This window comes from Drosophila suzukii, chromosome X, assembly GCF_043229965.1.
Source record: "Drosophila suzukii chromosome X, CBGP_Dsuzu_IsoJpt1.0, whole genome shotgun sequence".
In the NCBI taxonomy this organism is placed as follows: domain Eukaryota; kingdom Metazoa; phylum Arthropoda; class Insecta; order Diptera; family Drosophilidae; genus Drosophila; species Drosophila suzukii.
In genome coordinates this window covers 2,753,622-2,781,349 of record NC_092084.1, presented here as the reverse complement: position 1 = coordinate 2,781,349, position 27,728 = coordinate 2,753,622, and the positions used below count along the sequence as shown (strand labels likewise).

General features: G+C 40.8%; 2 protein-coding genes across 3 annotated transcripts in view; both read right to left on the bottom strand.

The window, feature by feature from the left end:
* The window catches only part of RunxA (Runt related A), a 37,231-nt gene extending 13,572 nt beyond the window's left edge, over positions 1-23,659 (bottom strand). For both annotated transcript variants that reach the window (XM_036820867.3, XM_036820868.3), the window contains exons 1-2: positions 22,918-23,659; positions 1,926-2,748 (exon numbers count right to left, since the gene is read on the bottom strand). In XM_036820867.3, the coding sequence (XP_036676762.3) occupies positions 1,926-2,472 (547 nt within the window). In that variant the 5' untranslated portion in view covers positions 2,473-2,748; positions 22,918-23,659. The remainder of the gene's footprint in view (positions 1-1,925; positions 2,749-22,917) is intronic.
* On the bottom strand, positions 2,486-26,672 carry LOC139353339 (uncharacterized). The gene is made up of 3 exons (XM_070997246.1): positions 26,556-26,672; positions 23,281-23,683; positions 2,486-2,748 (listed from the first exon to the last, which is right to left on the bottom strand). Exons 1-3 carry the CDS (start codon positions 26,670-26,672, stop codon positions 2,486-2,488), a joined length of 783 nt encoding a protein of 260 aa, XP_070853347.1.
* Between the last annotated feature and the right edge of the window lie 1,056 nt (positions 26,673-27,728).

Sequence of the window (27,728 nt, the reverse complement as noted above, 5' to 3'; positions counted from 1 at the left end):
TTGACATTTGTTTTTTGGAGATAAGGTTTAGCCCTTACCTATCTTTTAGGTCAAGTGGTAATTAAAGTTTTGATGGTGAATATATTTTAGATGAAATGTAAAACTAAATGTTTTCAAAAGTGGAAGAAAGCTAGAAAGAAAATGCGTTTCTGGCTTTTATTCCGCACACCGCAGGCCGCCTAAATGAATGGGAAATTCCCAATTAAGGCGGCTCAATGCAGGAAAATGTAGGGCGGGAAATGTGCAGCGGAAAATGTTAAAGTGAAAAGCGGAAGATGGAGAATGGAGAATGGAGACCCGAGACCCGAAAGGGAGTGACGCGGACACGGACACGCATCCATTTGGCATTGTCCGAATGATGACAATGAATGAATCCTCGACGAGACATAGACACGCCCCCATTCCATTTCCCATTTTCACCTCCGCCCCCTCGCCACCCTTTGGAAAACCGCCCCGAAAAACCGCTTATGTCCCCCTTTCGCTGGTCGAGGCTTTGGTTTTTGCGGTTCCACCGCAGCGGATGCGTAACTGCTCCCCATCCCCCCCTTTTTCCGACCAGGCCAAAATGACCAGCGGAATTGGGCTTAGTCCTTCCACTTTTGGGGAAAAGGAAAAACCTGCGCCCATGGCGGAAATCTTTTTTGGCCAGTCATTGCTGATTGAATTATGGGGCTGTGTGATTGATTTATCATGGCTTGTTTTTATCGTGGCATCTATGATACCTTAAGAGCTAAATAACTCAAAATTAAGAATGCCAAATGTATCGTAGCCAAGAAGCATTATTATTACCAAAAGAAAGAAAAAGTCACACCCTAATTTCCTTAAAAAAGCACTCCTTTTCAAAAGTCTCAATAAACACCCCTCAATCAAAACCGAAAAAAACAGCCTTGGCAGAACTCCCCATTAATGTCTGAAAACCATATCCTCCAGTTCACTTCACTTCCGTTCAGACAGTTTATTAAACACTTTAAGACAAAGCCAACACACAAATGCTGACAACAAAAAATGGAACATCGCACCGAGTAATCCGCTTCTATTCGGTATTCGGTGAATGAAAACGATGACGATGATGATGGTTACTGCTGATGAACTGCTGACAATTTGTGCAGCGCTTAACAAGCGGTTGAAAGGATACAAAGGGATACGACTGGGTGCCAAAAAAAGAACGAGAAATGAACCGAAAAAAGGATGACAGCAATGCAAAAAGTGCTTCCGAATAATACAAAGGCCAAAAAGGATCCGGGGGAGCTGGCAAAACTTTTGGGCGGTAATTGAACAAATTGTTTCGAGTGCAGTCGACAGGGTAAAAGTGGGGGCTTTTCAAGGGCCAATAAGAAGCGCCACTTGGCGTGAAAACTTTCAAGGGCTGACATTAACCGAAGATGGCCGGGGTCAGCCCGGGGAGTTTGACTCGATCGGTGTAAATATGAGTCCCCCAAGACCTAACATTTTTGCTTAGGTAAATTACAGTAAATATATTTATTTATTTTCTATTTATTATCAGGAAATTTGTTTACTAACAATAAACTTAGAAGCACTTAAAATTTATAAGCTAATACATATGTACCTAACACTTTTTCCTTCTATGACAGTACTTCAAATTAGTGAGAAGCGCATAGAAGGGCTTTAACAACTATTTGCCTCTCTATGCGCTTCTCAAAGTTATACCAACTTAGTTCTCAGAACTATTAATTTAAAAATTTGAATATTCCAAGAAAAATACTCCTAGCCCTAAAGAATTCAATTTAAGAGTACACAAATATTGTTTCGGTCGCCTTGAGAAATATTCAAAAAAAAGTAAGGGGAAATTTTGAAAAGACTGCTAGTCCTAAAGAATTCGCGTGGCCATGTGCCTTTCTCGCTGTTTTTCATCGCTTCTTAAAATGTGTAAAATATGAAACTGGGAAGTATTGAAAAACACTCACCTCTGCCGCTCCTGCCGACGAACCGCAGGTCGTTGAACTTGGCCACCTGGTTCTTCATCACCGCCGTGCAGTTGCGCAGCTCCGCACAGTAGTTCTCATCGTTGCCCGCCCGCACGGTGACCATCGTTCCGTCCATGATGTCGCCCAGCGAGACGACCTTGAAGGCCACCGGCAGCGTCTTGTTGCTGCGCCAGTGGGGCGGCAGCACCGTGCAGACGAAGAGCGGACTGCTGGTGCGGATCAGCTCGCCCGGGTGTTCGGTGAGGAAGTCGCCCAGCGTTCGCTCCGCCAGGATGTCAGAGGTCATCTTCGTGTAGGCCTCATTTAACAGTTGCGCGGGCGTTGGCGGTGTGTTCTGCTCCGTGTTGCTGTTGTTGTTCCCGCTGCTGTTGTTGTTGTTGCCGCTCGTGTTGTTGTTGTTGCTGCTGCCATTCGTGTTGCTTGTGTTGTTGTTGCTGCTGGTGTTGTTGTTGTTGTTGGTTGTATTGTTGTTATTGTTGTTGGCATTGGATGCCGTTGAGTTGCTGGATGTTGTTGTTAAATGCATTTTGTAGTTGTTGCTATTGCCGCTGTAGTTGTGATAGTGTTGCTGCTGCTGCTGCTGTTGTTGTTGCAACAGTTGCTGCTGCTGCTGCTGCTGCTGCTGTTGTTGCTGCTGCAGATGTTGCTGCTGTTGGTGCTGTTGCTGCTGCTCGAACTGCTCCAGTTGCCCTTGAGCGTGAGCCTGCACTTTTTTTAGCCGCACAATTTTGTCGTCCTTTAATCGCACCGCCTTGGAAAACAATCAAAATCCAGGATTCACCACGCAGGACTCCCTGAAATCCTGCAAGTAGAATAATATAAAAAGATTAATATATTTATAACTTTTATATTTGTTGGCAAAAGTATTTTATTCAATTTAAGCAGCATTTTCTTACAATTACTATTTTATAAGCTTGAAGTACAAAAATGAAATTGTGCTTAACTCAATACTTAAATTTGGGAATTTTTAGATAGTAGTACAAATAGTAGCAAAACACAGTAGTATGTACTACTTTTGTCTAACAATATTAAATATTTTTCGGAAAACAATAACTACCTAACCTTCTTATATTCCTATCCTATAAAGAATTGTAATGCATTTTAAAACTTATAATGTAAATATTTTCTTATATTTATGTTCCCATTAAAGTAGACACTCTTTTGTATTTGAAAATTAACCAGAAAACATGACTCTTAAAATGTTTGAGAAAGTATCTTCTAGCTGGTATTCCTCCACGAACTGAGTCACCCAGTTCGAGGCCTTCGCACCCGATTAGGCCATCAATCCCCTGCTGCTGAGGGTGGTCAAATTCAATGGCAACCTAGCGCCTGCGACACCATAAAATTTCCCCTTTTCGCCTCGGCCTGTTAATGTCTTTAAATCACGGCCTCAAAATGGCATATTACATGGGTCCACCAAACGGGGAGTGATGGGGCTGGACTGCATAAGGACTGCAGGACTGCAGGAGGGCAGGATGCAGGCATGTCCATGGGCATGGCCACCATAAACACAAATCAATTGTCAACCACTCGACGGGGGAAGGACTTCAGACGGCTGGCAGGACTCGGATTGGTGGGGATTGGGTTTGGGGGCTTGGGCATATAGGAATCAGAATTCGGGATGGGAATGGGGCATTCACATCCCGGCGGAACGCAATTTGCGTTGCACTTTTCAATTTCCGGCAAAGGACTTCATCGCCACCACTCTCGACGACCATGCAACACTATCCAAATCTAGTCGCTGCCGTGTGGCATGTGCGAGGGATCCAGAACGATGGGCGAAGGACGAAGGATGTGGCATGAAGGACCCTGCACTCGTCACCGTAACCAGTGTCAAAATGATTGTGGACTCACGGGTGAGAATTTGTGGTTTGATACTTGCATATTTTGTCACTTGTCGACATTCGTGCAGCGACCAAAAATCACAAGGATCAGATCCGCAACCAGATGCAGATACCACCGAAAATGGTAACTGACCTGGATAGTTTAAACAGATTTTGGTAGAATTTACTGAATGTTTCTGAAATTTGAGTTTAATTTTCATTTCTGATTATTTTCAAGAACCATTTCTATAAAAAGACTTGGGAAAAAGAATAATAATAATAACAATATTAGTTATGAACTAAACATTATTAAAAAGAATTTTAATTATTAAAATAACAGCCGACAGAACTATGTTGCATAAGTTCGATATATTGCCTTGGCATTATTTTCCAGTGTGCCTGAAACATCGCCCCCATCGCGGGAGACCCGCAGGTTCCTCTTCCCCACAATTCCCCCCACATTGCTGACCGATAAAAATTACTTAAAAATGCCACAGCTCATGGGTTGACTTTTGGCCAACGAACAAAAAGGAAAAAAATTAACACCGAACAGAAGAAAAGGCACGAACAAAAAAACTGTGCACAAAATAACCGTCGACTGTCACACAAAGGGAAATGGTGGAAACCGGGGGGAAATGTGAAAATGGGGCTGGGGGTTAACAAGCGGCAACAACAACAACAAGGAGGCGTGATGCCAAAGAGGAAATCGCGGCAGAAATCCAACGGAAGCCAAACGTGTCGTCGCGAGTCCAGACAACACACACACACACACACACACACGGGGAAATGGGAAATGGGGCGGGAAAAGCGCGGAAAATGCCAAGGCAGATGGGGGATCGGAGAATCCAGCGGCATGGGTTAATGGTGCCCGTTTCAGTTCCAACGTCATTTGCCTTTCATTTCGTTGGCCTGCCTTTTATTGTAAATTTACTTTATAAAGGTTATTACCGAGCTCGAGATAAAAACGAAAAGGAGCATGCAAAAAAAAGGAACTGCAGGAAGTAGGTGAGATAAGCGGTAAGAGGGGGTTAAAACTGGGCCAGACCGGACTCTCAAATTAAGTTGAGGAGCCAGCTGTGGCGGGTTAATCGATGCCCTTTACTTGGGAACTTTGAGAAGCGCGGAGAGAGGCGGCCTCGTTGGTTAACTGTGGAAGTTGTAAGAAGCGCAGTGGATGGTTTAAATCAAACTAAATACTAATGTTGTTAGATTTTAATTTAATTTAAGGTAAAGTAGGTACTCTTTAAATTTTCTTGTTTTTATTGCAGCTTGATTTTGAGCTAGTTTAAAATTGATATGCAAGAATCTTGATTTTATTTATTGCAATCAATGGCAGGGTATTTAACAACGTGGCAGTTCAAGTGGAAAATATTGGTGGCCAGAGGAGTGAAAAAAATCAGCGACAAGTGCTCGACAAACGCGCCATAATCCGCGCTCGCCGTCACCGAAAGGTTGCAAGGACTCGCACGACTCACAGTACTCGCAGGACACGGACACGCGCGGTTTGTCACCTCGTTGTTGTTGGAAAGATACAGTTTTTTTCCTTCGCTCGCTATTTTTCCACCAGACTCTCGCCGGTCGGAGGGGCTAAATCAAAATTCATGGTTGCTGTTTTAAAACCGGGTATCAATAGACGAGCGAGGACCCCGGGGTTACACGCAAGTTTAACCCTTTGATGGCGTTCGCTTCCTCACTTTCCCTTGCCTCCGCGCAGCCAACACATGTACGACATGTAAATTGTTTCAATTTGCGGCATTTGCCGTAAAGCTGCGCAATTTTCGACATGCCATGGATACCCATGGATACTTGTCCATCCAGGCAACAACCCCATTTTGTGTGCGTGAGTGGGTGGCTTTGACCATTTTGCCCCCTCCCTTTGATTTCTTTTTTTTGTGCTTTCCACCCATAGTTTGCCACGTCCATCTGTTGGACTCCCAGGGAAAAATGCCCGGAGAATGGGCAGCAAAAAATGGCAAGCCCAAATACTAAACTTGTTAAATGTTATAGCCATATGTATGTATACATATCGGGACATAGCGATATGTGGGTGGCTGGGCTACTGGCGCTGCTACTTTGATGTAGTTAAATTTTAATTGGACTTTGGGTTTTTGCTACCCCGTCTGTGGTATTCTAGCCAGCAGCAACAACAATGTCAAGTATGTGTGTGTGTTAGTTGTTATTATGGCATTCGAAATTTTCGCATATTAAGTGCTAGTCCAAAAAAACAGAAGCTAAACTGGCTAATAGGGGTTAAGGAAAGTCATTGGGATTCTGGGATTCTTTGGGATATTTACTTTTGGGCAACAGATCCTGTGATTAGCCAAGATTAAACGAGTTAAGAAGACATAATACATCTATATATAAAAGTACAGCCCCAGGTGGATAAGTATATGATTTATGATAATTAAAATCTCTTTTTAGCCTATGATTATTTTCGAAGACAATTAGTAAGACTAATTTTCAGTACCCCTCCAAAAACACATGTCCTATAAGAGACCCCCACTATGGACTCCTTTTGAGTGGCCAATAAATCCCTGTTTTAATTTCCCCCACCTCAGCAATCAATTTATCTTTTCCACTCGGTGCCACAGAGCCGTTTGCCAGGGAACAAGGGCCGAAAATTAACAACATTTGCTAACTGAGAACAAATTAAGTCATACATTGTTTATAAGTGCTCAAAGTGGGCACCACAGAAGCCCCAGGATTCGAGTTCGGGATTCTCGACTTTGTGTGCGTGTGTGTTCGCTTTAATGCCTAAATCAACTAAATTTGCGGGCAGCAAACTTATTTCCGGCATGCCCAGAACACTTACCCCAAACAAACCAGACCAGTCGGAATCAAGAGTCCAAGAAGGGAGTGGACACCAAAATTCAACCATAAATTGATGCAGTAACACGCCCTCCAGTGAGCCCCTGCGAACTGCAATTCCAAGGCAAAAACAAAAAAAGGGAAAAAACAAGCTGCAGTCTTGCAAATGCAGTGCAGTGCAGTGCAATCCTTTCGTCCTGTGGGATCCTCCGTCCTGTCCGTCCCAAGCCCCAAAAAGCGAGCAACCAACAATGCCAAGTTTTCGGTCAACTTTCGGCCAAAACAATGCCCAATCCTGTGTGTTAGCCCCTGTGTGCCCCCTTAACCCATGTCCACACGGCGCCGCTCGACACCGAAAAAACACACAGCACACACGGGCCACGCATCTTGTGCGAGTCCTTGGTCCAGGCTCCTCACTTTTTCACTGAGTTCACACCGCGAGAAAAGGGCGATTCTTTAATTCACTATTGATGATGTTTTGACCAATTTCCGAATTTTTCATAGGGCATTTTTTAATTTTCCCATTTTTTACAAGAGGGTGCATCATGATTTTTTTTGCGTAAAGTGGTCAGAATTAAAGTTTGAAGATTTAAATGCCAATCGATTGGGAATTTAATTACGAGCCCAACGAGGTATCACATTCCTTAATCTGACTTCATTTCGCAATTTGTCGACCAAAATACTGATTTTTTTTGTGCAAAAATAGGGAACCTTATTTTTTGACGAAAAATGCGTTATTTTTAGGCCGTTTTTAAGTCGTAATTTAGTCAAATCGGGGCGCACAACAAAAAGACCGACTGTTATGAGCAGCTAACAACCAAGGCTATCGATCCATATCACAAATCGGGAAATTTATTTTTTGACCCATTTTCGCATTTTTTGTAAGGGGTTGAATCATCTATTTCTTTCGAAAATTTTTCAAAAATTAAAGTTTGAAGACTTTAATGCCAATCGATTGGGAATTTAATTACGAGCTCAACGAGGTATCACATTAGTTAATCTGACTTCATTTCGCAATTTGACGACCAAAATACTGATTTTTTTTGTGCAAAAATAGGGAACCTTATATTTTGACGAAAAATGCGTTATTTTTAGGCCGTTTTTATGTCATAATTTAGTCAAATCGGGGCGCACAACAAAAAGACCGACTGTTATGAGCAGCTAACAACCAAGGCTATCAATCCCTATCACTTTTCGGGAAATTTATTTTTTGACCCATTTTCGCATTTTTTGTAAGGGGTTGTATCATCTATTTTTTTCGAAAATTTTTCAAAAATTAAAGTTTGAAGATTTAAATGTCAATCGATTGGGAATTTAATTACGAGATCAACGAGGTATCACATTCCTTAATCTGACTTTATTTCGCAATTTGTCGACCAAAATACTGAATTTTTTGGGGAAAAATAGGGAGTATAATTTTTTGACGAAAAATACGTTTTTTTAAGCCGTTTTTAAGTCGTAATTTAGTCAAATCGGGGCGCACAACAAAAAGACCGACTGTTATGAGCAGCTTGCAACCAAGGCTATCGATCCCTATCACTTTTCGGGAAATTTATTTGTTGACCCATTTTCGCATTTTTTGTAAGGGGTTGTATCATCTATTTTTTTCGAAAATTTTTGAAAAATTAAAGTTTGAAGATTTAAATGTCAATCGATTGGGAATTTAATTACGAGATCAACGAGGTATCACATTCCTTAACGTGACTTCATTTCGCAATTTGTCGACCAAAATACTGATTGTTTTGTGCAAAAATAAGGAACCTTATTTTTTGACGAAAAATGCGTTATTTTTAGGCCGTTTTTATGTCATAATTTAGTCAAATCGGGGCGCACAACAAAAAGACCAACTGTTATGAGCAGCTAACAACCAAGGCTGTCGATCCCTATCACCTTTCGGGATATTTATTTTTTGACCCATTTTCGCATTTTTTGTATCACCTATTTTTGCGAAAATTGATAAAAAATTAAAGTTTCCAGTTTTGAATGTCAATCGATTGGAAATTTAATTACGAGCTCGACGAGGTATGGCATTCCCTATTCCGACCCTATTTTGCAAAATGATTGCCAAATTAATTTGGTTTTTTGGCCCGAAAAATGGGTAGTAGGATTTTTGGCAAAAATACTGCTTGCTCTGTTTTGTGCGGTTTTTCGATTGTAACTTGGTCAAAACGATGCTCACAAAGAAAAGACCTGCTTACGATCCCCATCACTTTTCGGGAAATTCGAGCAAGTCAAACTTGTTTTCTGAATATTTTAAAGTGATTCCCAATTTCTGGCAGTGCAAGTGGGCAGGCACACGTTCGGCTTGCATCCTTGCGTCCTGCGAGTGCATCCTGCACTGCAACTGGAGATGGAGATGGTGCTGGTGATGGAGATACAGATGCAGGAGATGGAGCTGGAGCTGGAGAGCCTGGGACTTTCTCTGGTCAATTCGCGGTTTTGCTTGTCACTTAGCCGACGGCCAGCGGCGCAGCGTTGGCCATTTGATAAACGACAAACGACGAGGAGACGACAAGGACATTTCCCAGGGAAATGGGGAGGGGAAGGCGGGGTGCGAGTCCTTTTGAGGCGACAATGTGACGACATTTGAGCCCGAATGCAAGGGGCGCAGCCAAAGGAGTGATACTGTACAGGGGGCACTCGACTGGCAGCACCTCACTGAATTATCCCACCGAGGTGCGAGGCAGTTTGTCAGCTTGGGGTTGAACTTGGCCTATGCTCACGATTAAGTCGTGAATTCCTCGGATGAGCTTATAAGTTAGTTGGGAACAACAAATGATTAAAAACCCAGAGAAATAATAAATAATATTATAGTTAAATAATAATACGTCTTAAATATAGAAGTTTACGTAGTGTGAATTTTAATGCAGCACTCGCAGTTTACTTAGAAACTAAGAACGTACTTGTGGGTCAGCAAAAACATTTATATATTTATTTAGTAGTAAAATTAGTATATCTCCCAATAATTCTTAGAAGACGTCGGACTCTAAGTTTCTAAGTTTCTTTCCCTGAAATCATAATTAGTTGTAACTGGACGTTAAGAAATGATTTCACATTTCATCCGAAGTCTAGTTATTATATAATATACAACTTAACTATTTTAGGTTTAATCGAGTCCAGGAATTAATTTGTATTTTTTCTCTAAGACACTTTATTAGTTTTTTTTTAATTTCAATAATTGTTTTCATAAAAATTGTGAAGTCATAATCTTTTGTTCTAAATAGTTCATATTATATTTTTTAGTGTCATGTTACAAGGTGTTTATCACACGTACTTGAGAGATTCTTCCTCTATCTCGGATGTTTCAAATTTCTAGGGTATTCCCAATTCGACTAAGGATCCCAAGGACCTTCCTGTGTCTCTTGCCCTCCATTTGCGGACAGACTGTCTGTGTGTTATGCTTAAGCTTTAAGTGGCGTAATAAGTCCAGATTGCAGCCTGTTCTGGCCGAGGTCCTCGACGCAACTGCTGAACTCCTCGACTCCTCGACCCCTTGACCCCCCGACATCCTTGGGTGTCCTTGTTTGTTTGCCTGTGCCCGCAGAGCTGGCCGTTGGCTTTTGCTTTTAAGCCAGCCAGGACTAGGCCCAAAATGGTTGGCCAGAAACTGTTGGAGGCGTTTAACATTTTTGAGGCTTGATTGGATTTGGCACTGGCCAGTGCGTAAAGTGAAAAATTGCATTTTGAGCAGCTGCCGCTGCTGCTGCACTTGCAACATGCAGCAAGTGTTTCAAGTTGCCACTGCCTTTGCTTTTGTTTTTATTGTTGATGAAGTCGGCTTTGGTTTTGGTTTCATTTGGTTTTGCTGGTCAGCCCCGGTTGCGGCTGTCTGTTATTTTGAAATACTCGTTGAGTGGCTCGTTTGCGGTGAAATGCATGTGGCCACGCCCCCGTTTTCCCGGCCCCGCCCCCTCTCTCCCTGTTTTTGCAACACACAATTGTTTTTACACCCCCACCGCCCTTCTGGATTTCCTCCTTCGGACACTTTAAGCCGCTTTAAGCCACGGTCATCGTTTTATTCAGTGGGGGACGGGTTGCGTCCACCTTAAGTGCAATATTGCATTTCAACGGCAATTAAAACGCATTTTCCGGTTACTTGACACATAACATAATTTGCATTTCCGTAGCCAAGCATTTAACCCCTCGATGCCGCCCGGGGCGTTAGATTGTTTAAATGCAGCAACGATGCCAGGGGCAGATATTGCAATTGCGGAACAGCAGCAGCAACCGCAGACGCAGCAGCAGCCCCATCGTCACCCCAGCAACTTGCAACATGCAACATGCAACTTGCAAGGATGACGTCCTCCATCCTCGTCCTTCGTCCTGTCACCTTCAGACAACACTGTCTATCCGGCGATTCCGCATTTCAATTGGTCGCCCTGCCAAAAAGTGTCACCACATTTCCCAGTTCAAAATAGCATCCCAAAGTTAAAATTAAAATATTCTTACTCAAAAAAATTTAATATATTTAAATTAATATAAATAATAATGCAAAACATTTCCCAGCTTAAAATACCTCCTTAAAGTGATAAAAATAAAAGGTACTTATTGCAAAAAAATAATATAGATAATAAAGTTTTGCTTATCAAAACAGAAACTCAATATTATTGTAACCTAAAATTTATTCGTCTATTGTAAGAAATAATACGTTGAAAAGACACATAGGATAAGCCAGAACTAAATGTGTTTTTCTTCTTAAATTCAACATAAGTTCCCTATAAATCTTAAATAAATCCGTGTGTATAATAACTTACAAATTTTAAGCTCCTTACACTTTAAACGAAATATTAAAAATAATTTTCAATGACAATGAATCATTACAATTTTTAACATATTCTAATTTGAATTAAAAACGCTGGCCTGGTGACCAGTGTAATATGTTGTCGCCAATGTATGGCATGTGTCGCATTCAGCAAACATCGCATGGCCACCCTGCTACCTTAACCCTTAACCCTTTGGCAAAGCAATTGACATGCCGGCATTTCGAGAAAGAGGCGGGTATGGGCGATAAGAAAGAGAGCGGTGTATAGCCCCCCATTTGCACAGAGTTTGTCCAAATCACCGAGTTTAACAAATTAAATGACTTCTAGTGCGTACATTGTTTTGACACGGATGTGACCCAAGCACCTCCCCCCTGAACCTCTATACTTCTGCCCCCTTAACCCCTTTATGCCCCACCCCATTTTGCATAGAGGGTGTTAGGTCAGCGTCTGGACTTTGCCAAATTGCTGTTGATTGCTCGACACTCTTGGGAGTGCGAAAAACCCACCTGCAATGTGTAGCATTTGACAGGCCACCCTACCCTCGTCCCCATGCCACGCCCACCGCCCTCCGCCTCCCGGAAAATGTGGGGGAAATTGCACTTTGCATGACATCTTGTCAACTGCAGTCAACATTCCGGTTAGCTACGGTTTTCGGTCCGTTCTCGGTTTAATTATGGAGCTCCAAATATGTTTCGTTTCCCCCATTTTTAAGGCAAAGAGAAAATCATATATCTAGATGTTTGTGAATCGGAACCCCCCCTTTTTTCTGGGTGGTCTCCTTCGCCGCCTTTGATACATTTCATATTTTTAACGATCTCCTGGCTTTATGTCTTTATAAATACACAAAATTATGAGCAATGATCTCTGGCCGCTGCGCCTGTTTTGTTTATATGTTTATGGCAATTAAATTCACAGCAATAACAAACAACAAATGCACTTGGAAAAAGGGAGATTTCGGGAGGTAGGAAATTGTTTATGCCTTTGTTTGTCCCAACCAAATTGGTCATAAAAAGTGTGGCACAGAAACGAAGGAGTTGAGGATTACGCATGGCACAATGCAAAATGGCAGGGGAGAAATGGAGCATTTCGGGGACTTTGGTGGTATTTTAGAGACTTATTAATGCATTAATAAAAAAAAGTGCATTTTAAAATGTAACTTACGGATATTAAATGCTGTTTTTACATTTTAAATAGTTTAAGTAAAATAAGATTTAATTTTTAGAAATCTTATAGATTACTTTGTTTTTTTGTTAATGAACTTAAACAACAACAAATATATTGTTATGGGTTTTCTGCACTTTTTTGAGAACTTATTCATCTTATTTTTTATCGATAGCTATTCTTCCTAAGTGCACTTGCTTATATGTCACTTTGTTTTCACTTGCATTACTTACTAACAATTTAAGAAATATGTTAAAAAACATTATTCTTGATCATTCAAATCATTTTTAATTTTAAGAACCACATTATTTTGGCTTTGAACATTCCGTTTTTGCAACCGCTGTTTTTGTTTTACACCTTTGTTTAGGGGAGGAGCCTCTGAAAAGGGGGTCTTAAGGGGCGACCGCAGTGTATGAGTCGGAATCTTAGACTAATTCCGAGTTGAGTTGAGAAGAGCTGAGACATTTTGGTTGTCTTGGCTAAGCGAATCCCATTGGATCCCATTTCAGACAGAGAAACATGTGCTTGTTTCTTTTTTTTTTGTGTTGCTTGAGTGTTCCTTTGCCGGCTTTGATGATGGAGAAAAAAACAAAATTAAATCCCCCTTTTTTATGATCCTTTTTTGTTTGAGTTGCTTTGGCTGTGCCTCACTTTCCACTCAACTCTCGAGATGAGTTTCCACTCAGCGCGCCACTTTGTCCCCAGTGTAATGCGCCGTTGCAGGCTCTCAATTAGCAAATTAAGGACTCGCACTCGCACACATGGAGCCCACCCACACACACTCGCACTGGGCAACTCACTCAACCACACACTCATGCACACACACACACACACACACACGTGCGGCAAGGGTTGAACTCCGTGTGGAGCCGGGTTCTCTCGCAAAAGTCCTTTCTCCACTCGAAAGTCCTTCCTGCAGCGACCCCGCCCCCCAAATAAAATGCAGGCCATTGCAGTCTCAACACTCGTCTGCATGTGTGTGTGGGTGGGCGGTGTGTGTGTCTGCATGTGTATGTGTGTGAGTGGTCATTTGTTGTTTCCGTTGGATGGGGGATGGTCTAGCGAATCGGTTTTATTTGGATGAGGATGCCGGTTCGTTCTGATTTCCTCTCTTATCAATGACATTAAATCTATTTCTATCATATTTTATATCATTATAAACTAGAAACCATTATATACTTAATAAAAACGATATTTTCTAGATTTTCTAAATAATTTTATATCTATTGTAAAATATCTATCTTTAATATTTTGATTACTGAATAGTTACAATAATAATATAGTGCTAGTAATGGTATACTGGTATTAATAAAAAAAGATAATATGTCAGTTCTGATGCTATTTCTTTTAATATTTGACTTAAAATGTTAGTTGGTTGGTTTTAAGTTATCTTTAATCAATCCATACAACTCTTACCGACAAAAAGGATTTATAATTCAAGACTATATTCTTTATTGTAAGACCCAATTTGTTCTTATGGGGCTCGGAAATGATTCTATCTATTTAGTACCACATTTTAAATTAAGCAGCTTTTCACCACCTTTGAAAACTCAATTTTTTCATTATTGCCAAGGGCTTAAAAAAGATTATCTTCTTATTATACCTTATAAAATCCTTTTGTATTGACGAAACTAAATATTCAACGAGAATCAAAAAAAGTACCTATCAAAGGGATCTTAATTGACAATTTAGATTGTTCGAAGGATATTTTCCGGGGCTTTCACACACTCTGCTCCCTGGTTGCACATTTTTGCGGGCCTGATTTTATTATGCCTGCGTTATATTTTACGCACCTCCGGACATCGGGCACAGATCCGCCCACACACATTTTGCGGTGGCTGTGTGTGAGGGATAGTTGTGTGCAATTTTTAGTTAAATTATTTTTACACCCCGAATGGCCGGCCAGAAACCAAATCACAAAAAAAATCTGGAAAACCTGAACACAAAATTCGATGCCATTTGAAATTTTCAGGGCCCGTGGGAGGCTTCCTGGGTGTATATAGAAATGTTACATATATGTGCTGCATTTTGGGGATACAATGCCCACATTTTCACCCACTTTCCCCACTTTTTCCACACCCACCCATCTCCCACACACACACAAAGTGGCAAGTGCAGATTTGAAGTTATTACGAAAAACTAACCAACATTTTGTGGGTTTGAAGTTGTGTGGAATAATATTGGTAGACCCAAAAAGCCTTTGCTATGATTGTTGTTGTAAATATTTTTATTGCCCAGTCTACGGCACATATATGCGAACATATATCTGATGATGGAGTTGCAGCTGCACTGGCAATTGATGTATTGAGTTTTGTTGCAGGGGAAACTAACCATTTGACAGAAATAATTAACTGGCACACGGAAGCCGAAAACTGCATTTGAGAAGGACACATGTAGAGCATTTCTTGAGAGGGATTTTAGTCATTACATTTTTTCTATTGGAACTGGGACTTGAAAATGGCCAAAGGATGCATTTTTGACATTGGTATGTGAGGGATTTTCAAGTGAAGTACATACGAAAAGAAAAAAAATAAAATAAATATGAAACAACTAGTTTCTAAGGTGAAAAAATACCCCTTGGTTTTAATTCATTTAGACAAGTGTCATGGCTCAGAAGTAAAATTTTATAAATAAAAATGTAAGAGGTTCATAAAAATACGCATTATATTCCTAGTAGGAACTTTATTTTTATTAATTTGGGCTTTGTTATTACATTTCTTTTGGTTCATAAAATGTATTTCAATTTTTCCAAAAAATATTTATAGTCTGCAAATACCTCCTAAGGATATTAAGGTATTAATAACCTATAAAACGTCTCAACGTTCTGAAAATGTATGAACTCAACCCCCATAATTTATTACCATCGAAATTCGCCACCAATCAACAGCTCTTTTGGCCGAAACCGAAAAAAAAACCAAAGGAAACTCTGGCTCAAACAACTGGCTATAATTTGTGAACCCAAAATGGGCGTAGGGGAAGGGGTCAGGAAAAATGGCGAAAAAGAAGGTGAAAAACCGCCAAACACACACGCAAACAAAAACAAGGTCCAAACAAATGCAACAACAATTGCCGCTGTTGCATTGTGGGTAGGAAAAATTACGAAACCAAAAATCAGCAACCAAATATGTGGTTGCCACCAACAAAAGGCCCAAAACAGAGAAAACATACACCCCCTGGAAAAGGGGCGGTGGGGCGTGGCAGGTGAGTTGTTTGGCGGTCAATTTTTTTACCCACTGTCTGTCTGTCAAAGAAACGAATGCAACAATGCAACAATTGCGAGGGGTTTCAGGGGTCCTTTTTCCCCAATTTGTTGCTGCAATAATAAACATGAGAGAACACGCGTGTTCCGTGGGTTTTTAAAGTCCTCTTCCTTTTTTTTTGATTTTTCCTGCATTCCTTTTGTGTTTATTTTATTTTTTATACATATAGGATATTTTTTCCCCGAACAGTTACTCTTTTATTATGCCTTTTTGGGCAACAGCCCAGTGCAGGCAGAGGTTGTCTGACAGCTGTACAAACGCAGACCGACAAACAAGGGTTAAGGGCCAAGGGGCAAGGGGTCATGCTTTTCAGGACGCGTTTGGTCAGTTGGCTGGTTTCCGCTGCACACGCGGCGTATGCGTAATATGCGCACATGCAAAAAAGGCAGGCAAAGGAAAATCAATAAAAAAAAGCATCGAGTACAGAGGCGAAAGGCAAACAAACTGCAAGGTCCATCTTGTGGATGGACATCCCCCCCCCCCCCCCCTTTGCCACACGCTTTTTCCACCCCCCGATTTTTCCAAGCCATTGCAGTCAAACTTGTTGACAATCACGTGCAAGGCTTTTCCACTCTTGCACTTTGCTCCTTTTTGGGGTTTTGCATTTTGAGGCCAACATTGAGGCCACGAACTGCGGAATGGGTGCCACCTCATCCCCTGGCTTTTCCTCCTCCTCGATTTTCCCCGGGGCTTTTCATTTTTTGGGCCTCGTTTGTTCGGCTGGCTGGTGAATTTATGACGCCGTTTAAGTAGTTGCATGATAAAGCGATACCCTGATGCGGTTTAACCAGTTTGTTATATACTGTAATCAGTTAATCACCATCAATCAATCATACTAAAATGATATTTTGACAAAAAAAAATCATAGGTGTAAACTTTACTTAAAAAGATTTATTTTATTTCTATTATATTTTGTATTATATCTTATAGATAATTCATTTCAATTACTTGCATGGTGTTATAAGAATCCTTTGAGATACTTTATTTACAAAAAAGTTATGTAAAAGCTTACTTAGTTAGTTATATTTAAAAGAAAAACGAATTTAATATTGGCTAATATTAAAAAATATAGTTTAAATTAATATTAATATGGAAATTTCTTATAAAAATAACTAAAAAAAAAGTACAATTCCAAATTCCTTATGAAGAATAGTTTATGAAAATAATAACAAATATATTATTACCAATTTCCCTTTAATTGTTAAACTGGTTTAACTAATATTATATAACTTTTAAACTGTTGCCCAAAACAATCCTCTTATCCTTAATGATCAGTATCAATACCTTTTTCAATTCAATACCCAATTTTCAATTCTCAAAGGTCATTCCACAGTCGTTGTCCCTTCCACAGGATCCCCACTTACTTTTGACCTGCTGTCCGAGCTCGTTTGGTTTATGGGCTGTTGGAGCAGGCGGAGAAAGTGGTGGAGAAAGTGGCGCAGGGGGAGAAATGGTGGCTGAGGTGTGTTGAGGGCCTTTCTCTGGTTACGCATTCTGGCCTGTTTGCCAATTTTTCAACAGCTTGTTAACATTTTGTCGCCCATCAATGGGAAATGCGCTGCTCGGCCAAAGGAGTGTAACTTATCTTGACAGGGAAATTAAAAGGGGGGCTTGGGGAAACGGGGAAATGGGGAAATTGAAGTGGAGAAATGGGAAAGGGACGGGCGGCGAAGAAAACGCGTTAATGAAGTGTTGCTTGAGAGCTCATTATGCATTTTGCTCACGTTTTTAATTTTTAATTGCATTGCAGGCCGGCCGAACGCGAGTGTGTCCTGGTTTTCGTCCTTTCATTAAACGGCACCGCACGACGGCAAACGATTAAAATGACCGCCGAGCAGCAAATCGAATTAATTTTTGTAACGTGCAAATGGCCGGACAGCAAAAGTTTCCCGCACAAGGGAAAATCGCCGGAAAATCGAGCTGCAAAAATCGTGGAGAGCGGGGAAAGGGCGGTGCATTAAATCCTTGCTGCCACACGACACATTTAAGTTGCTGATTAAGCCTATGTACTCCGCCAGTCCGCCAGTCCGCCACTCCGCACATTATGTACTCGAGCACATAAAGATGTAATGAGACGGGCGATGTTGCACCTGGCCCTTGGCCACAAAAACCAGAAGCAACATCCCATTTGCACGGCGGCAAAAATATTCTGGCTTCGCTTTTCGCTGGCTTTAATTGAAAAATGAATAAGGGGCTGTGCAAGATCAAAACCAATGGGATAGGTTGAAAAATCATTAACAATAAATTAACTGAACTGATATTTTTTAAAATAAATTTTAAGACTAAATTTACACAATGAATTTTATCAACATTTTATAACATTTTCTAATCAGCTTATTAATTCTAAATAAAATAAATCATATGTATACATAACATTTAAGTAGATGATCGACACCTTGAGATAAGTTTAGGTTGATATGAAAACACCAACCTAGTCGTTCTATTTATGTTATTAGATATTGAAAACGAATGGATAAGTATTATTTAAGACCTACTTTTAGTTTATAATGCCCCAAGAAGTATAATTTTTTGTGTGACAAAAAACGAATTCATATACTTCGGGCAGACTTAACAAGAAAAGCCAGATCAGCAGCAACATCATCAGCGACTTGGGAAAAACACAACGGCAACATCAATAACACGGCAGCAACATCATGAGGTCGGCTCATATTTTTTAATGAATATTGAGGATTAAAGGAATTTCTGCAGGATTTTCATTGAATTATGCATTTATTTTCGTTTTTTCGCTCGTTTTTTTGTTGGTCCAATCACAACCTCAGCAATGCCCAAACCATCGGCTCTTCCTGGCTGCGGTTTTTGCTGCTGGGGAGCGACCGACCAGGAACATATATCCCATATATTTCTTTGTCGCACGCGATGATTTATTAAGTCATTAGCACTTGTGCGGCTGTTGCTGCTGTTGTTGCTGTTGCCGATGTTGCTGCCACGCCCACGCGCCCACACGCCCCCACATGCAGGATGCGGATGCAGGATTCAGGATGCAGGATGCGGATAAGCCCGCACAAACACACACGGACACAGGGAGCACACACAGGCAACCACCCCCTCATCATACAACTTGTAATTCTTATTAATTGTGTGCGCTGCTGCCCGCTCATACATAAATATACACATATAGTATGCCCGCACATACTTATATATTTTTCAGGAGCCCTCCTGCAATGGCGGCCACGACATTAATGCATTCGATCCAGGACATAGCATTAACTCTTTCAGTTTGCGCATTTTTAAATAGAACATCACTGATTGCAGGTCGGCGTGAATGTTTAATGCGAACGATATCGACGGGATGGCAGTTTGAGATACATGTGTTTAAATATATACAGACTTTAGTCTTTAAGAAATAGTAGGTTGATTAAAATGATGCGGCATCAAAATATACCACTGAATGTGTTTCTAGGCAATTTCAAAACCACTTTCTCAATAATTATAACAACTGTTTAGTGGCTTACATTTATTTTAAAACAAAAACAGTCACTAATTCTTTAGCACAATACATATTCACTTCACATTTCTTCGTATTTATTGACAAAACCAAAACGCGAATTCTTCAGCATTCCGTTAATCACGCATACAACTCATATTCTCTGCTTTTCAAACGATTTTGGCAGGTGACTTAAATTAACCCATGGAATTTTGATTCAGTTCAAATGTAAGCTTATCTTAACGCCATGTCCATGCATTACTATCCATCGAAACACTTTCGCGTGGCAACACGGCGTATACGCAACACCTCGCAGCACTTCATAAAATGCCAACGGAAGTGAATCAAATAAGAAAAGACGAGTTTTTATTGAAGTGGTCCTTTATTTGATGCGATGCGATGCAACTGGAGACCGCAGATCGAACGACTTTAAGCCAATTTGCGTGAGATGCCGAAGAATTGGCCAGAATGGCGGCAGGGCAGCCTGCCAGCCGGGCTATATGTTCTTCGATGGGTTCTTCGCTCTCGAAGGACGAAGGATGGGCCGTCGGGGGATGTCAGAAATGCGTGTGAAAAATAAACGAGATTTTCGCGACGCGCTTTTGATATTTTTGCCTGACAGAAGCCAAATGAGAAAATGCGATTTTCCGCATTGCCCCGGCCAATGACATGGACATGGACGTGGCCGTGGACATGGCGGTGTGGAGGGGTGAGGAAGGGGGAGAGGGGGACAGGATGCTGTCCAACAACACGGCCTACCAACTTAATGTGCTGCCGCTTCCTGGCACACAAGCACACACACACACAGACTGGTTGGGAAAACGGGAAAACTGGCTGGGGAAAATGCAGCGAGACAGACAGTCGGAAAATCGGACAGACGCACACAATAATTTTTACAATTTGCAGCAATGCGTTTTTAATTTAAATCGATAAAAGTTGCACTTGCACAAAAAAAAATGAAACTCGGCGTCCAGACGAAGGACAACAACAGCACAATGCACATTATAATTGCGAGCAACCCTCATAAATACATATATCTCGCCGATCCTACAAGTTCCACACCCTCGCGCTGATTTCACCGTTTTCAAATTGGTCTGCACGTTTTAATTAAGACACAAAACATGGGCTAGTAAAGGAAAATAAAAACGGGCCTCAAAAGAGATAAAAATAAAAATAAAAAATTTAATTTATTTCAATGGTAGCAAAGAAGGAAGTTCTTTTGTACATATGTCTATATTAATAAATATTTGTATAAACCATTTGAGTAACTTTTTTAACGCTTGCACTTTTTCACAATTTTATAACCCACAATTATATACTTTTTCCATTTCTATTAAGTTCTTTATTATTTTATCAAATTCCTTGAATTCCCTCAAGCTCGCTTATTAAATATTTCGCCAATAGGAATGTTCTTTTTAGTCTCGCATTTTGTCAAGCTGTCAATAATTCCAGCAAATTAAAATAAATCATTAACTTTAGCAAACAACGACTTTCCAATTGGCCAATCAGCGGCTGGAAAAAACTAAACATTTTGCAATAAATATAAATTAAATTAAACATTATAAAATGAAACGTTCAACTGTCGCATTGCATTAGCAGCGCCAAAAAAATTAAACAAAATGCAAACAGGGAAATATGAAAGGGGAAAGAATCCATTGCCTACATTTAAGCGCCGGCTGTAGGAATTATTGTTGCCATTGTTTGTTTTGTTTGTGATTTGACTGCCAGGCCGCATACATATATACTTAAACGCACACATGCATAAGCATACATATATCTGTCCTATCTGTCTGCGTGTGTTTATTTCATTTTATTATTTTTTCTCTTCTGCGGTCAACGAGTTGGTTGACCACTTTCAAATACCGCCCACCCCCATCCCTTGCCCTTCGACGCCCCCTCAACCTTTCGCCCACCCGCTGACCCTTGGGCTGACTGCCTGCCACGCCCACCCGCCCCACATTTCAGGCAGTTTGATCTGTATCTGAACCTCTGTTGATTATCCACAATATTTGTTGACTACTATGTTTGCTTGTTTTTTCCACGATCTTTTTAGAGGTATAGTACATATAACCCTTATATTTATTTTATATGCTTATCTATATTTTGATTACATTCTTTTACACCTCATTTACTTATATTTTTTTTAAGATAAATTGGCATAATAATTAAATAGCACTTTTTATCAAATTTAGTAGTGAATATTATAAAATCTACCTCATCAAAATGTACTTTTAAAGTTATTGTAATTTTCGGGATAATAGTATATTATGGATGGTCTATTCTCCAAGAATTATAAGCATTGAAATTCAAATAGCCAAAATCTAAATGGTTGAAACCAAATATATGTTATTTTCCATTTAAATAAAAGCTAAGGATAGAGTTGCTCATTAGAAAGTAATATAGGTATTTATAATGCTTTCTTATTATATGTTTTCCACTATTCATTGATGTAATAGACAGCCTTTGTAGAATGTAATGTACTCCCATTTAGTTTGATCACTTTCCATTTATGATAAACCCTTTCCCATAATGTATATCTTGTCAAAACATATTTCCCAGTAAAACCCATTGCCTTCTCCACCAATTTAATGGTATTTTTCGAGTTCCTCAACTTCCCGCCCTTCGATTCCAATTTTTGTTTACATTTGTGCCCGGTGTGTGGGTAGTTTTTCATCCGATTCCAACTGTTAAGTTGATTTAAAGCGTTTAACACTCGCTGAAGCACGGCTCGTGCTTTTTTGCCCCGATTTTCCTTTTTGTATTTATTTTTTTGCTAGTTGTTGGCCCGTTTGGTTAACCGTTGAATTATCAATTTCGCGGTAGAACTTGTGGTGCATAAGTGCGGTTCGCCAATGAGTTTCCCAAGGTATCATATTATTATACGCGTTCGCGTATGGGCACACAATTATTGCTGTCTTTGTTCGCACTTGCACAATGACATTTGTCCCGCTCGAAATTAATACGTTAAATTTTAATTAATTACATTAAGTAAAAATTGCTCACTGCCCGTCGCATTTTTGACGCGTCAAGTGGGTCATTAAATGCTTTTAGCACGAATTTCCTTTTTGGTTGGGATTTAAGAGGAATCGTCAATTGCTGCCTTTCGCTTTTCGGAAAGAATACAAGATCAATCATAATTAAATCACAAACCCCGTAAGGGATAAATAAAAATAATTGCTGTCATGAATGCGATTTCAAAGCTTCATTATTTTTTTCTGGCATTTTATAAACAGAAAATGCCACAACTAATGTTGGGTAATTTTTGTACATTTATGATGCCTTTGAAGATGTACTTTTCAAATTGTTCCAATGTGACAAACAGATGTTAGACATTTAAATTTGAAAATTATTCCTTTTGTGGAGTGATTTGATTGATTTGTTTCGGAATTTCTGGAGAATTCCCTTGGATGAATAGAAAATCATATAATATGTTAGAAATACAAACAATGTGAATTGTGTATCAAAATAAACGGAATTTCCTCACTACCAATACCATTTTTCCAAAATGATCCCAATAAACCCAGTTTTAAAACTTAATGGAAAGAATAGAGGCATAAAATGATCAGATTACTTGAGTAAAATTGTGTTTTTTACTTATCTATCATAATATCAGATATAAATTCATCGATGGATACTAAAACTTACATTTTCTTTATTATTTTGCACCGTCCCAATTATAATATTATACCATTTTAGCCAAAAAGCACTCACCTTTTTGCCTGTTGGATGCACCAAGTGCACTTGTTTGACGGATGGTGTCCCAAAGGTATATATCTAGTGCACTTTATGTATAAGAAAACTTCGCTCTCTCTCTTAGATCTCTTCACTGTTTTGCAAACTTTCGATCTTTTATTGCCCGACTGAGGCACACTCGAAAAAACAAATAACTTGAACAAATGCTGGCGCCAACATTGTACCAACGATCTCTGTGTTAAAGGATCTGTGTTTGGGGACTCCCACTTTTGTTTAAGACAGTTAAGCAGATCTGAAAAGATCTATATTTTGGTACTAGCGATTTATGATGATAGCCTTGGACCGAAACACGAGTTTTCGCCACGATTTTGGCCACGTAACCGAATCGAATTGGATGGTATTGGATCACTGCGGAACGCAACGGAAGCACAGCCGGCGCGTCAGTGGTCAGAATGCAGAGTGACACATTCGGGGGCACCTGACCAGCTCCAGAGTTCCAAAGCTGCCTGCTCGGCGTGGTGTTGCTGCCGTGCTGCGATATTGCTGCCGGGATGCAATTCGTGTCCGCTGGCCCGAACGGGTACGAACGAATGCCTTTCTGGAGCCCGAGAGCCCTTTGAGCGCACCCGATTTGCAGTTTGCACTTGCCGAGGGCTCCTCGCGAAACGTATATCGAGTCGTATATACTCGTCGGATACGAGTGTAGTGTTGTTACGGTATGTTGCTCGTACGGATGTTGCTGCTGCGATTGCTGCTGCTGCTGCTGTTGCTGCTGCTGCTGCTGCTGAACCGGTTAACGGCACAATTGCAAATGATAACAACGCACACGAATTTTCGAAATTTTCACACAAAAAACTTTTCAAATTTCCCAACGAGTGGGCCAAACATACGAGGCCGAGGCCAAACGAAACGAAACGCCGACGCTCTCCACAAAAAACACGCAGCACACACAACACACATGTGTGTGGCCTTAAATAACTCAAACGGAAATTGAGTTTCGGCTCAAAAAGCGGCGACGGCGCCGCATCAGCAGCAGCAGCGGCAGCAGCAGCAGCAACAATTAAAAGCGAAGAAGAGCTCAGAGCCTGTGGAGATGCGGGGGAAATTACCGTTGAACGTGGCACGTCCGCCCCACGGTGGGCGCCACAACTTTAGTTCACTGCGACCCACCCCCACGGGGCCCGCAGTCCACTGACTGACCATTCGGTCTCTCGACTTTTCACTCGTTTGGAAATCAGGTTTTATTTCTACACAAAATACATAAATTTAGCATCATTATCTGAACGGGTTTTCAACCCTTTTCCTTTTGGGGGTCTCTTTTCCTCCCGCGTACGCACACACAGACATACGTACACATGAGCGAAATGCTCATTATCATAAACAACAACAAGTTGGTGGGGGTGGTGCTTTTTTGAGCAGGAAAATGCAACATTTTACATAATATACACTAGATTTATACATATGCCCCCGTACATATAATATATGGTTAGAGTTCGCTCACAATTATATGTACGGGGCTCGGAGTCGTTATAGAGAGAGTGAGCGGGATGGCGAGAGAGCGTGCGAGGGAGATGGCAAAGACAGTCAGTTGAGTAGTTCTCACTCGCCCATACATATATACATATATAATGAATTTTAAACTATTTTCCTCGGCGGGGGAAACTATCGTTAGTTTGTTGCTGACTTCGAATCGGATTCTCTCTGTCGTGGCCACAGTCTTCTTCTTCTGCTTCCTCTTCCTTGTCGTCTTCTTCTTCTTCTTTTTCTCCGTTTGGCAAACACAAGTTTTCAGAAAAGGGGGCACGCATTAGTGTCTAACTGTAAATTAGTGTGGGCTTCCCATCGGGACTGTACTTGGTTTAAACTTCCACTTCGAATTGATTGTTTTTTATACACTTTTTTACACACATTACAAGTAAGACAATGCACAGTGGACCATACCAGCAAGCTTACTTCATTTATAATATTTCAAGTAAAACTACAGTTTTAATTATAAAGTTCTAAACTCAAAACATTAGTTTTTGGTATGGGTAGAAAAAACTTGAGAGTGAGAGATACAAAATAATAATATTAAATATTCCAGTGCTATTGTGATATACTATAGATATTTTATGAGTCAGATGTTTTAGCATAAAATTTCGTAGTCTTTTACTATTGTAGATTGTGCCTTTTATTTTATGAGCTCTCTATTTATGTATCAATACTCACTGCGTACTTCTTAAATTTCAAATATTTATGCTTTACAAACTAGGTAATATTTTAGAGATATTCTGCCTAAAACAGGATTATCTTTTACCACCTTTTCGGGGCACTTGGCCCACTGTGCAGCATGTGTGTGCTCGCATGTGCAGTTTTTGTGTCGCTTTCTCCTCGCCAGGACATCATCGGCATTATCCTTACAACGGCCATCTGAGCGACCTTTTGCAACTTGTCTGCACGGGGCGTGGCAAGTGGGCGGTGGGTGGTGGGTGGTGGTGGCTGGGGCTGCTGGGGGCGGGGCATTTGACGGACATTTCTAATTTGCAAATGTGTGTGCGTGTGTGTAATGGCAGGCAAACAAAACAAACTCGATGGCGATGGCAACTGTGTTAATGATTAGAAAAACCTTTGGCCCAGGCTAACCCCTTTTTGCAGCGAAGCCCCCTGCCCCTGTCCCCCTGATTTCACCCGGTTTCCCCCCTTTTCAACGCCCAACCACCCACAACGTATCTACTTCCTGGCAATTAATGTGTGCAACATACGCGTTTTAATTTAACGCAACGCAACGCAAACGCGACTTCCCCCACCCAGTTTTCCATCCCCCCACCACGGTTTTCCTCCTTCAGTTGGAAAACTTTTGTTGCTTTTTTGCCGTAATTTTAAATGGTTTTCCACGCACACACACACACACACATGTGAGGCGGAGGAAAAGGAGTGAGTGGGGTGGGGCGAGGCGAAAGGACGTCCCGTTTTGAAAACTAAACCAACCAGTTTGGCAAGTTCCAAAAGGATTCACTTTGGGCCAGAAGTTGGCGAGGAAAACCCGGCTGAGAGTCCTTGTGCGTGCGCGAATATGCGTGGCAAGGATTGCACTGGGATGAGAATGGAATGGAATGGCGATGGTGATGAGTTGTCCTCCAGCACATGCACTGCAACAAAAACCGGTTGGTAAGGGCAGCTAAATAATGTAGTTTATCTATAAAATGAAAAACACGAGCAATTAATGTTTTTAAATTGAAATACAATGCCTCTTTTTGTCTTCTTTAAGGAAGACTATTTAGACTTCCTCTTTTTATTTCAGTTGTAGTGCTGGAATTATATTTAAATAAATAGTTATCTACTGAAATCTATATGAAATCCATGGAATATAATAAAGAATTATTGAAAACATTTGTTGAATTTTATAATAAACTAAAGAAATATTCCTGAAATTTACATATTTCTTGAAAACCGCCATTGGCCATCATCATATTTTAATAAATTGGAGCTGCAGAAACCAAAATAATATCTATGGAACATAATAAAGAATTATTGACAATTATTGGAATTATATATTTATGGAAAACCGCCATAGGTCATAATTTTTTCCTGTGTCTTCGCACACACATCGCGCGGCGTTCAATAGCGGACTCAACCTGCGATGGTTAATGATGGACCCGGAACCGAGTCCGGGTTACGGCCTGGGGTTGGGGTTGGGGGTCGGGGGTCACGGGGTAGGCCTGGTCCGGGTCCGGATTCCCGTCCTGGGGCCGCTTATGCAAATGGCAATGCAGCGCGCGGATTTGCATGAACATTTTGCTAAACAAAAGTAAACCAATGCACACGCAATCCGAGCGGAGAGGCGGCCAAACGAGCGGCCATTTTGCATGGAATAAGCCGGAGGATTGGAGGACTCCGCACTCTGGACTCCGGACTCCGGTTTCCCGGACTCGAGGCAGGTGCGATTTTCCGGGCTTGGGCGGAGCGGGCTCCTCCGCCCCCGTTGCCATGTGCGTAATAGTGCGGCGGCAGTGAAATCCCGATTAGGCAACAACCCATCAACATATTTTTTCTCCATGGAGGACCATTCATAAAGATACGGATTAAGGGGCCAAGTACTGGGAGATATTCGAGAGCTGCCCAGAAAATCATTTATTAACCCTTAAGTTAGGTAATCGCATAGAAAGGTTCCAAATCCTTCCCTTGGTGTATATTTTAAAAATATATCTTGCTGTCTAAAACAGTATAGAATTCTGCATAATATTGAGTACAACAAATTAATGTTAAAAATTAGATACGCCTAAATACAATTTTATTCAAATAATGTAAATTGCCTGGTCTTATGTTCAACAAAAAATAAACACATAGCTTAGTACTTTCTGTTTAAAACTCGCATGCAATAATACATTTAAGGCAAAATAAAGTTATAAATCTAAAATGATTGTATTTTCTTTACGTTTTAGTTTTACAAGTATTTATAACGCATTCCCTTAAACTAGAATCATAAAATGAAAACAAGCTTATAATCTCATCAATTGCAGATTTGGTGAAAGGAAGAGCCCCGAATGGGAAGCAAATATCCACTGATGCTGCTCTTCATCTGCTTACCGCAGGACTCTAATCCTAGACACATTTGCATCTCTTAACACCCCTTTGGCCCACGCCGCTCCTTTGACCCCCACCCCCATCCAGTTTTATTTTCCTGGTGGACCTCCCACGCGCGCTTCACTTTTGCGGCTTGTTTACATTTTGTGTGCCACGTGCCACGACAGAGGGCAATAAAAACAAAAAGAAAAGAATCACAGCCTGCCTCAGTGCCTCGCCGCTTAACCCCCAGTCCCTTAACCCACTGAAAACACTCGCACACAGGG